This window comes from Lissotriton vulgaris, chromosome 3_1 (genome assembly GCF_964263255.1).
Source record: "Lissotriton vulgaris chromosome 3_1, aLisVul1.2, whole genome shotgun sequence".
NCBI classification, from domain to species: domain Eukaryota; kingdom Metazoa; phylum Chordata; class Amphibia; order Caudata; family Salamandridae; genus Lissotriton; species Lissotriton vulgaris.
In genome coordinates this window covers 801400174-801412619 of record NC_141689.1, presented here as the reverse complement: position 1 = coordinate 801412619, position 12446 = coordinate 801400174, and the positions used below count along the sequence as shown (strand labels likewise).

At 40.9% G+C, this 12446-nt stretch overlaps 1 protein-coding gene across 1 annotated transcript in view; it reads left to right on the top strand.

Moving 5' to 3' along the window:
- The window catches only part of FBN2 (fibrillin 2), a 1183434-nt gene that overhangs the window by 1060195 nt on the left and 110793 nt on the right, over positions 1 to 12446 (top strand). Inside the window, exon 43 of the mRNA XM_086961117.1 lies at positions 7158 to 7283. Within this exon, the coding sequence (XP_086817243.1) occupies positions 7158 to 7283 (126 nt within the window). The remainder of the gene's footprint in view (positions 1 to 7157; positions 7284 to 12446) is intronic.

Here is a 12446-nt window from a genome sequence, read left to right as displayed (position 1 = left end):
AATATAAGATCTAAGCTGCACTTATTAAGTATTCCATTCCATTTCTCGAGGAAGCTTTTGGAGTTTTTACAGAGTGAGGGTTTTAGTGCAATGCGAAGACCACGTGGGATCCTGAGTGCCCGGTGATACCGCAGTAAAGTGCTCGCATGGAGCTTCTGGTTAATATGTCTTTTTGACAAGTAAATTAATTGTCTCACACATTGTTCCTTGTTTCTAGAGGTTGTAGTCGAGCTTACGTCTTCCTCAATCAGCGCGTAGATTCTGTCTTTTTCTGTGTCATCGTATGCCAATGTGTGTGCTCTGGCTTCCGTGCTTCTGCTAATATCTTCAAATTGCATGTTGAAAAGCGTGCTACCCCTCCGTGGGCGGAAGTGAAGTATATCAAAAAAGGGTATGGGAGGTGCACAACAAAGTTACATAGGAAGTTAATGCAAAAGTTGTTGCGTTTTAGGGTGCTCTCGCCGGGTGGTGTTGTCCGTCTGCACACCACTAAATACTACTGGAAGTTGTGTTTGCGGGAACCGCAGGTACATCCCCAATGAGGCACACCAAAAATGATCACACAAAAGTGCTTCGTGAATTCCTTGAATTTTTCACGTTTATTTTCTTTAAAGTTACTTCATTTGTGAATTGTTTATTCTTTGTTGATATTTAAAGCATATCATAAGACAACATCATTGTGCATCCGAACTGTAATATCCTATGCATTTCGGGCTGTTTAGCCCTTGGTCACGGATAAGCTGAGGAGGAAGAGTAAAAAAGGGGGGGTGTAAGGGATAATGCTCTAGAGTTTCACGTGAATAATATGTACAGAGTGCTCATGGTGCTATTTAAACGGATTATCTACTGTGGGTGGAGTGAGGTAGTTGTGATCAGAAAGGATGAAAAATAATAGAGTGATGCGGGCACGGCTAACTCATAGCGTCAGATGCTGAGATTCCAGCTGAAAAGTAACATGCAGGTCTAAAGAAAAGTATTTAAGCCGGCGTGGGCGTGCTCCGCGATCAAACGGTTGCGTGTGCCAATGTAATCTATGCATTGAAATGCCCGTGTGGCAAACTGTACATTGGCAAGACAGAACGGAAAATGAAAATACGCCTCAACGAACACAAGTCTAACATTAGACTAAGATCTGAAAAATCTAACCTTGCCATGCATTTCATTGAGGCTAGCCACACCATCGCTCAAATGAAATTCATTATTCTTGAAACGGTGTTGAAAAGAGAAGGAACTGACAACACCAAGTTCCTACTTAAAAGAGAACTTGAATGGATTTACATGCTACAGACTCTTAAGCCGAACGGGCTTAATGATCGTACTGAATTAAGTTGTTTTTTATAATTTTGTATACAGTGTTTATAACTGTGCCATGTAGATTCTGATATCGCTCACAGAATGTACCTTGTTCCTATTTTCTCCATAACTTCACCATTCCAATATGGCTGCCACACTTTTCTAACTTCACCGCTATACGTTAGTCCACCTTCACTTTTTATTTTCATTTTTTTAAGCATTTAACCTCCCGTGTTTTTTCCTGACACAACAGACAACCGGCTGCTACTCGAATGAGCACGCGTTTTTACGCCGCTATGTTTCTCATCCTGAAGTAAGTGCATGCTAACGCGCAATTTTACTAGTCCGAAACCCACACGCAACCGTTTGATCGCGGAGCACGCCCACGCCGGCTTAAATACTTTTCTTTAGACCTGCATGTTACTTTTCAGCTGGAATCTCAGCATCTGACGCTATGAGTTAGCCGTGCCCGCATCACTCTATTATTTTTCATCCTTTCTGATCACAACTACCTCACCCCACCCACAGTAGATAATCCGTTTAAATAGCACCATGAGCACTCTGTACATATTATTCACGTGAAACTCTAGAGCATTATCCCTTACACCCCCCCTTTTTTACTCTTCCTCCTCAGCTTATCCGTGACCAAGGGCTAAACAGCCCGAAATGCATAGGATATTACAGTTCGGATGCACAATGATGTTGTCTTATGATATGCTTTAAATATCAACAAAGAATAAACAATTCACAAATGAAGTAACTTTAAAGAAAATAAACGTGAAAAATTCAAGGAATTCACGAAGCACTTTTGTGTGATCATTTTTGGTGTGCCTCATTGGGGATGTACCTGCGGTTCCCGCAAACACAACTTCCAGTAGTATTTAGTGGTGTGCAGACGGACAACACCACCCGGCGAGAGCACCCTAAAACGCAACAACTTTTGCATTAACTTCCTATGTAACTTTGTTGTGCACCTCCCATACCCTTTTTTGATATACTTCACTTCCGCCCACGGAGGGGTAGCACGCTTTTCAACATGCAATTTGAAGATATTAGCAGAAGCACGGAAGCCAGAGCACACACATTGGCATACGATGACACAGAAAAAGACAGAATCTACGCGCTGATTGAGGAAGACGTAAGCTCGACTACAACCTCTAGAAACAAGGAACAATGTGTGAGACAATTAATTTACTTGTCAAAAAGACATATTAACCAGAAGCTCCATGCGAGCACTTTACTGCGGTATCACCGGGCACTCAGGATCCCACGTGGTCTTCGCATTGCACTAAAACCCTCACTCTGTAAAAACTCCAAAAGCTTCCTCGAGAAATGGAATGGAATACTTAATAAGTGCAGCTTAGATCTTATATTGTTGATTGTCGAGGAACTGGCAGGCATCCTTAAAGAAATGGAGACGGAAATGAAAGAATTACAAGAAGAAGTAAAAAATCTACTCACACCCGAGAAATTAACATCTATGCTTGAAGACACTAAAACCATCTTGGATAAATATCAGAAGGAAATATTAGAACGTAAAGTCAGAAAATTCCGACGCGATACGCTTGATTACAAGCTGGATGAAGTTTACTCTTGGGCTGATGTCTATGCCCAAAGACGTCGTAACAAACCATCAACCATGAACACTGACACCTCATCATCTGATTCAGATTCGACAAGGATTCCACCTAAACGTCCCCAACCGTCCAGGCAACCAATCAATAAAGAACAAGCCAGCACATCGAGTGCCAATCAACCCCAAGACCTAACTACATCATCACAGTCTTTTTTAGAGGTAAGCCAAGCTCCTCCCGACGACCCAGGCGGAGCAAAAACAAAAGACAGAGATATCAGTCCACCAACCACCAGGAGCACAATCGCCAAAAAGAAACAAGTCTCGTGATTAACATCTCGAAGACGGCAATCAGCGACTATCAAATGAAACTATTGGAGAAAGGTACTTCATTTATCCCAACCACTTCAACTAACCTTTTGGAACTTGAAGTAAGTACATTCAAATTTACCCGCAAACTCAGACTCAGACATTTTTTCGACAATGTTTTACCTCCTGTAACCACCACTAAAGAGGATGAACTTAAAGGACTACGACCACCAAGTACATATTTACCACCGACCAGCCACAAATGCATAGACTTGTTTGAAACTTTAGTTCGCCAGGATCTCTCTAATATCAATTTTAAAACACCAAGGAAGATTCAGAACTTAACCACCAAAGACCGTGATACACTGAAATCATTGGCTAATAATCCTGACATCAACATTACTAAAGCGGATAAAGGAGGCGCACTAGTTATCTTGGACAGTGAGATGTATCAGAACAAACTGAAAGAGCACATAGAAGACACTTCTACCTATATGGTACTGAACTGTAATCCTACAAACGAGTATCAAGACTTACTGAAAGACATTGTTCTTAAAGCATTTCAAAACGGAATCATCGAAGAACGTACCAAAAAATATTTGCTGATTGATTGTCCAAAAAGTCCTACAATACATATGAGCCCCAAAATCCACAAAAATTTGATGGACCCACCATTCAGGCCCATAGTATCTACCAAGAAATCCATACATGAGAGAACTGGCAAATTTATCGACAAATATTTACAACCGTTAGTGATCCAATCTCACAGTTACATCAAGGACACTACTGACTTTTTGTTGAAACTTTCCAAAATACCGAACCTACACAATGAATCTTACATACTATGCACAGCTGATGTGAGTTCATTATATACCTCTATACCGCACCTAGGAGGAATTGAAGCAATTGAACAAACATTACTGAATAGTGGAATTGATGTGAAACTCCAAACATTTCTAATTGAATTAATGATTTTCACCCTGTACCATTCTTACTTCAAAGTGGATGATCGATGGTTTCTACAACTCTCTGGGATGGCCATGGGGAATTGTGCTGCCCCGTCATACGCAAATACATATATGGAAAACTTCGAAAAGAACTATATATACACCAACCAGAATTTTCAGAAGCATGCCAAACTGTACACACGATACATTGATGACCTTTTCTTTCTGTGGTCAGACACCAAGGAAACCCTACATGACCTCATGACTGAAATCAATGATAAAGATCCACGCATCAAACTGACATGGCTCATCAGCGATACAGATATCGCATTTCTGGATGTACATATAAAAAATACCTCACAAGGTTTGGTCACCGACCTTTATAGGAAGAGTACCGATCGAAACAATGCCCTACACTATTCTAGTTTTCATCAAGGCTCCCTCAAAAAACACCTCCCATTCTCCCAGATGCTACGCGTCAAACGCATAGTGTCTGATGAACAGCTGGCTGAAGAACGTATCACAGAAATGGAAAACAGATTCCTCGAACGAGGATACCCTCACAACGTTCTGAAACAAGCACGCGATCGTGTCACCATCATTTCAAGAACAGAAAGCATGACCAAGTCGCTAAAGGATTCAAAACAACGTATGGTGCTTGTGTCCAAGTATTCAACAGCTAGTTACAAATATAAAAAGATTATCTGCAAACATTGGCCTGTGTTAAAAAATGAACCCGATTTCATGGGAATTTTCGAGCAACCTCCGATCTTCGCTCATACCAGAAGTAACAACTTGAAAGAAATCCTAACTAAACCCATTGAGCCACTAAAACACCATCGCGGCACCCAACCATGCCGTAATTGCAGTCACTGTAACAGTGCAATAAAAGGAAATACTATACAGCATCCTATGAAGGGTCATGACGTAAAACTCAAGGTGGACGCGACATGTGATACTGCCAATGTAATCTATGCATTGAAATGCCCGTGTGGCAAACTGTACATTGGCAAGACAGAACGGCAAAATGAAAATACGCCTCAACGAACACAAGTCTAACATTAGACTAAGATCTGAAAAATCTAACCTTGCCATGCATTTCATTGAGGCTAGCCACACCATCGCTCAAATGAAATTCATTATTCTTGAAACGGTGTTGAAAAGAGAAGGAACTGACAACACCAAGTTCCTACTTAAAAGAGAACTTGAATGGATTTACATGCTACAGACTCTTAAGCCGAACGGGCTTAATGATCGTACTGAATTAAGTTGTTTTTTATAATTTTGTATACAGTGTTTATAACTGTGCCATGTAGATTCTGATATCGCTCACACATTGAATGTACCTTGTTCCTATTTTCTCCATAACTTCACCATTCCAATATGGCTGCCACACTTTTCTAACTTCACCGCTATACGTTAGTCCACCTTCACTTTTTATTTTCATTTTTTTAAGCATTTAACCTCCCGTGTTTTTTCCTGACACAACAGACAACCGGCTGCTACTCGAATGAGCACGCGTTTTTACGCCGCTATGTTTCTCATCCTGAAGTAAGTGCATGCTAACGCGCAATTTTACTAGTCCGAAACCCACACGCAACCGTTTGATCGCGGAGCACGCCCACGCCGGCTTAAATACTTTTCTTTAGACCTGCATGTTACTTTTCAGCTGGAATCTCAGCATCTGACGCTATGAGTTAGCCGTGCCCGCATCACTCTATTATTTTTCATCCTTTCTGATCACAACTACCTCACTCCACCCACAGTAGATAATCCGTTTAAATAGCACCATGAGCACTCTGTACATATTATTCACGTGAAACTCTAGAGCATTATCCCTTACACCCCCCCTTTTTTACTCTTCCTCCTCAGCTTATCCGTGACCAAGGGCTAAACAGCCCGAAATGCATAGGATATTACAGTTCGGATGCACAATGATGTTGTCTTATGATATGCTTTAAATATCAACAAAGAATAAACAATTCACAAATGAAGTAACTTTAAAGAAAATAAACGTGAAAAATTCAAGGAATTCACGAAGCACTTTTGTGTGATCATTTTTGGTGTGCCTCATTGGGGATGTACCTGCGGTTCCCGCAAACACAACTTCATTGGCATTCTCCACATGGCAGAGTTAGGGGGGAGGACATTAAAGGGTCATCATCCACATTGTAAGGGTTAAAAAGGTGAAACCTCTACTCTTTCCTAAGATAGACATGCGTCAGTCCACTTCATCAATTGATCAGTTTTTATTCCATTGACATTTTGCTTCCTGCCAACACAACAGATATCTTGAGGGCAATGGGTGCCTCATTTCCTTTACTGTGCTGCTGAGATGGTGCCACAGGTAACAGAAGTAAAAATGTCTGTCAAACTCTCCTTTCCGAGGGTAGCTAATCACCCCCAACCCATGTGCAATCACAAAGTGATCGAAGGGCCATACTAGTGAATTATTTCACGATAGATCTCAAATATCAAAGCTGGCACCATCAAACAAACATTCTAGAAAGCCTATTGTTGGCGATTATTAGCTTGGCATGACAGGGTATAGAGAGCTGTTGTTCTTTCTAAAATGGATGTCCCTTTAAGTGCTGAGATAAACTATGTTGTTCAGACTCATTAATCTCTTTCATTGCTTTGCACTGTATAGGAGTAAACATTGACTGACAATTACAAATAGGAATATCGTTTGTACATAATATTGTTCAAAAAAACATCCAGGACTAAAATATCAAGAAAGTAAGCACAAATAGATAAGTATAGACTTACTATTCTTTGCTCCACATCTATGTACCTTGACGATAAGGTACATATATTAAAACTTTGCTTAGCTATAAAAACATACGTTCACGGTATGGGTGTCCTCGATATGCTTGACACAATATTTTTGTCCACGATAGTTCTGTTTCCAATATTCTGCATATACTGTATTGGAGAATCCACTATTGTACACATATATATTTATATTTTAACCGGATTTAACATTGTTGATAAAACCATTATTATGCCTGCTTTTATTTGTATGTTTTCTTCAGATATCGATGAATGCAGGGAGATTCCAGGAATATGTGCAAATGGAGTCTGCATTAACCAGATTGGCAGCTTCCGCTGCGAGTGCCCGACAGGATTCAGCTACAATGACCTGCTTCTCATATGTGAAGGTGAGTTTTTATATCTCTTTTTCCTGCTTTTTTACTCAGAAAAAACATTGTTGAGAGTGCGGCTTGTTTTCTTGTTTCTATATTTTATTGGCAGGTTACGGAAACATGCATTGTCCTTAGAAGATACCATTGATAGAGCGCGCAGGTCGCCCGACTCTTTATCTTACCAGATTTCACGCACTTGGGCCCATGACGTGTTTATGACAGTATTTTTATGAATCGGGCGATTTTACACGACACCATCAGTAATTCTATGTGTTTTCTTTAACACTATTACCAAGGTACCTGACTTACCACAGGCACCTACTTTCCTGATGGATCAGGAGCTAGCAGTGGACAAGAGATAAGAAGAAACTTAATACTTTATACCTTTAATCATACTTTATACCTGATTTAATGACCACAGACACCTGAAGGGTTTTAAAGATTTTATATAGTAAGTTTAAAATCAGAATGACATGAGAATAAGACTAATACAGATTAGAATATTGATGATCAAGATTATAACTACGATGTAACTGTGAATGAGGGCAAGCACCATTGAGTGCGAGTGGTAAACTACAGGGTAAGGGTAACAGGGAACATGCTATTCAGTTTTCAGACTCAAACTAAGGTAGGTGAGTTTAAAACATATTGGTCAGTGATTTTCTAAAGTCCTACAAGGGATTCAAACTGATCTTAGTCTAACTGCTAATTCAAACCTAGATTCTAAACACCATTAAGATTAGATCACACTAATTAAGTAAAACAGTTTCAATATGCCCTACAGGTAGGGGAAAAATGGAACATAACTAATAAACAATAACATGTAAAATTTGGAAAAGCAGAGGAAATAATACGGGCAAGAGTGCTTTATTAAAGAGGAAAGAATAGTGAATAGATAGACAGTCACCCACTATATATTTACCTAGGACAGAAATGAGGACTAACCCTGGCCACGGGTCAGCTTGGGAAAGGCGAGGACAAGGACCCTCAAGGACTTAGAATGCCAGTAGGCGAGCAGGTACAGCTCACAGACAGTCAGGACAGGATACCCCTCAGGATTTGGGTCAGGACTGGGCTCACCAAAAGGGCACGACCAACACCTGCAGCTTCGGATGCAACGCCTGCGCTACTCCCTCGCTGCACGGAATCCGCCAATAACCCCGATTAGGTTCTCGAATCTCCCAGCAAAGTGCTTCGCCAGCACTTAAGACTATTTCCACCCCTTGGAGTTTGTGGAAAATTTCGGACAGAGTGCTCCGCAGCTCTCTGTATCAATCACCTATAGAGTTCGTAGGGTCGGTGACAGGTCAGCTACTCGGACAAGTCGGACAATTTCTCTAGCTAAAACTAGGCTTGTTATACCCTTTGCGGGTTCCTAGACCACCCACAATTGTTGCAAGTGACAGGATCCCCAACATTGGATTGGTCAGGAGAGGTGGTTAGGTCATTGTCACCACCTAAAATTCTGGGTTCCCATATTTAATATTCAAATTTCGTACCCACCCCTTACATTCCAGTTCCCAGGGCATGAGAAAGGTGTAAAACAATAGGACACACATAAGTAAATACATTTGTAGCAATTTTAGGCACAGCCGAAATCTTCTCTCAGTGCACGGAAGATTTTCCCAGGCGCATCTCAACTTCAGAAGCCAGCTGGCTTGGTTTTGCTTCTGCGCGGTTTGAATTTTCCCTCATCACATGATCGGGGTGTAATGGGTTTCAAAGATGGAGCGACTCCCCACTCCCAAGCCCACAGATACGCGGTACATGAAAAGTAAGCGAAAACAAATTAGAAACACTAAAAAAAAAAATTTATACACTGTACACCATGAAAAGCTACACTACATCCCTTACTTTATAATATCTATAGCATTTGGTTTTAGGCAGAAATAGACAGCTAGACAAAAGCAGCAGTAGCAAGCGGAGAGCATGTTAAAGACAAAGCGGCCATATTAGCTGTAATGCGCATGAGCGAAAAATACCTCCAGAACTGCGAGTGCGTCACATCACATGGGTATGACCGACGCATGTGCAGACTAGATTTCTGCGAAGCAGCGATTCTGTAGTATGCAAGCCTCATTAGGATTAATAGACACATAGGCAAGCATCTCTGGGACACCCGCGTGTAATAATGTAAAAGTGCAATATTAATGACAAACAGGTTGATTAATGATATTACAGGTTAAACGAGGTTCTTGAATGTGAGCAAGGCGCTTTACGTGCGAATCCTTGCTCCATCACCATGAAGTCAAAAATTATGTTCTTCTGGCTTTGTCTTATTAGGTAGCAGTGTTACTTGAAAGAACATACTTGGGTTACATTAAAATCTGTATTTACTCCTCTCATTGGTAGTGAGTAAATCCCAGATGTGTATTGTATAAAGAGCTTCACTTCTGACTCCAGGCCTCTCTTTATATTGCAATCTGTGTTGACACCAAACAAGGCATCCTCAAGCAAATACTTCCTTTGTTACCATTTGTTATTTAAGTCATACCATGTGCAATAATAGCACGTTATACTCAGATCACAGTCATTATCTTGTCACCAAGGAAACAAAGAAACAGAAGTTGACTAAGGAGAAAAACGGAATTACGAAAAGTTCTGCTTCGTAAAATAAAGGATGCGAATAGTACGGCAACAGTCCAGGGCAGCGGTATCTTCTGCCCTCATCATGATCATAACTTTACTTATTACACAATGCTCAAACCTTGATGTTTCAAAGCACTGATAAAACACAATTTATAATTTCTATTGTACCCATTTAACCAACCTCTGAAGGAAGTTAGCCCCTCTGGGATTTTAACTTACACACAGACCTCTGATGTCTTAGAGACTGCTTTAATTTTTGGCTGAAGGCCCTTTTCTCCAACAGAGTGATGGTTACTCTGTCACTTTGAAGGAGGCTCTGCCACCAAATTTAGAATAGACTGCCAAGACTAAATAGACAGTCATTTCTAAAGCATTTCGAGGAACAGCACTCACAGTGGTTCCAGCAAACGATTTTTGCAGTTTGGTGCAGGGTCCATCAACAAGAACCATGCACCAAGCTGGTTTCTTTTTTTATTTTCAAAAATAAAATCTTGAAGAGGTATTTTTTATTTTTGAAATAAAAAAGATAATGCCTCCCTCGCCATGGGAATTATCTCACATGGCGAGTGACGCATTTTTTCTTTTTTACAGTCCCTTACCACCAGAGTTTGCCTGGTAGTGATGGACAAGTATATTTATTTTTACTCATATCTTTTTATATGTATGCATGTGTATATAACACTAGTTAATTATTACATCACAAATTTGACAAAAAATAAACAAGGAAATATTTCTCTTTTTTTTTTTCTTTTTATTGTCCTCATATCCACCATGGTACAAGAAAGCCATTTAAAACAAGCCATAGTACAGCTGTCTCAGTGTTATAACTGGATGGGATCATATGAATTGGGGGGACCACGTATCCCTCAGCTGTCACTAGCTTAGTCTCATTCTTGGCTACCATTGGGGAAGCCTACAGCAGGGCCTGGGCCGGGCTACGACCGGATATCTGCTAGTTTATGGCACCAAAGTAGTGTAATCATTGGACCCGGGGGAAAAAAAAAAACCCGGATCTTTATTGTGCCCAAACAAGCATGTGCCAGAAAGCTCTTTTGCTTTGGTTCCCTGGTCTGGCTAGGTCCATTCGTGCCGTCTGTAGACTGGATGTCAGCCAGTCCCCGTGGGAAGGAGGTAGGGGGTCCAACCACCTCCTGCAGATCTCCCTCCTTGCCAAGAGGACCGTATAAAACACTAGGCTTTTAGCTGCATTCTGTGATCCTGTCAGGATTCCAAAAATCACTAAAGGTAAATCAATGATAACTGGGAAACCCAACGATGCTGTAAGAGTCTTACCAATAGCTTCCCAAAATGCAGCAACCCGAGGGCATTCAAAAAACATGTGAATGTCTGAAGCTGCGAGCAGCCCACACCTTGCACATGCCACTGAATTTCCTATGGCAAATTTAGATAATCTCTGGGGAGAGTAATACGCCCTATGGAGAGTATAAAGATGGTTCCTTCGAAGCCATGAAGGCTTTACTAAACTCTTTAAGAGCTCAAATGAGGTGGACCAAAGTTCTTGTACATCTTGTCCAGTTATTAAGACACCCCACAGTTGTACTGGTAGCTTAAATTCCCCATCAGATTCCTCAAGCAGGAGTTTATACCATTGTGAGATCTCGCTTTTACTTGGACCAATACTTACTAAGTTAGTTATTAATTGACTATACCCTCCAAGAGGGAACCTGTTTCTTTTTGAAGGTGGAATTTTATAAGCCTGTGTCCAACTGCTCATTTGTAGGTATTTGAACCTCGAAATGGTTGGACCTATTCTATTCTGTAAGTGCTCCCACAAAAGCAGGTCCCCCTCATAGTAGAGGTCCCCCCATACTTTAAGGCCTGCCTCTTTTAAAGGCATGGCTAGGATGTCTTCTAGCTAGGCTGGGCTTTCAGGTAACCCCCAAAGCGGTGTTTTATCACAAAAATACCCCTATTTGATTGAGTTTGTTACCTCGCACCACATTTTCGCCAATCCATATAGGACCTTCAGTTTAATCTTTTTAAAGAATTTCGGGTTGCCAAATTTAAATAGGTACCCCGACTGGCTGAGCCCTTCCCCATCCAACATGGCTGAAAACATTAAACCTACCCCATGGTCAGTAGGTCTTTTTAAGAGCATTCGAGTATGTGATAGCTGAAACGCCCAAGCGTATAGTTTTAAGTCTGGAGCTGCTAAGCCCCCCTTCTCCCATCGCCTTCTAAGCTTCTTCCAGGCTATTCTTTGTAGTTTTTTGTTCCAGATAAAAGAAGTGATATCTGACTGTAATTTAGATATATAAGTCGGATCAAAATAAAGGGGGATGGTATTGAAAAGAAATGAGGTTTTGGGCAGAATGGACATTTTAATCAAATTAACTCTCCCAATCAAGGATAATTGAAGGTGGGACCATGACTGCATTAGCTTCCTACATTCTTTAGCAACTGCTGTGAGGTTTACTATAGCAAGTTTATTGAGATCCTTTATTATGTTTAAGCCCAAATAACGCATTGATTCACCCGCCTGTACTTCCAATGCACTCACATCATCGTTCCAAACCAACATCTCTGTCTTTGATGTATTGATCTGGTACCCTGATATCCGACCAAACC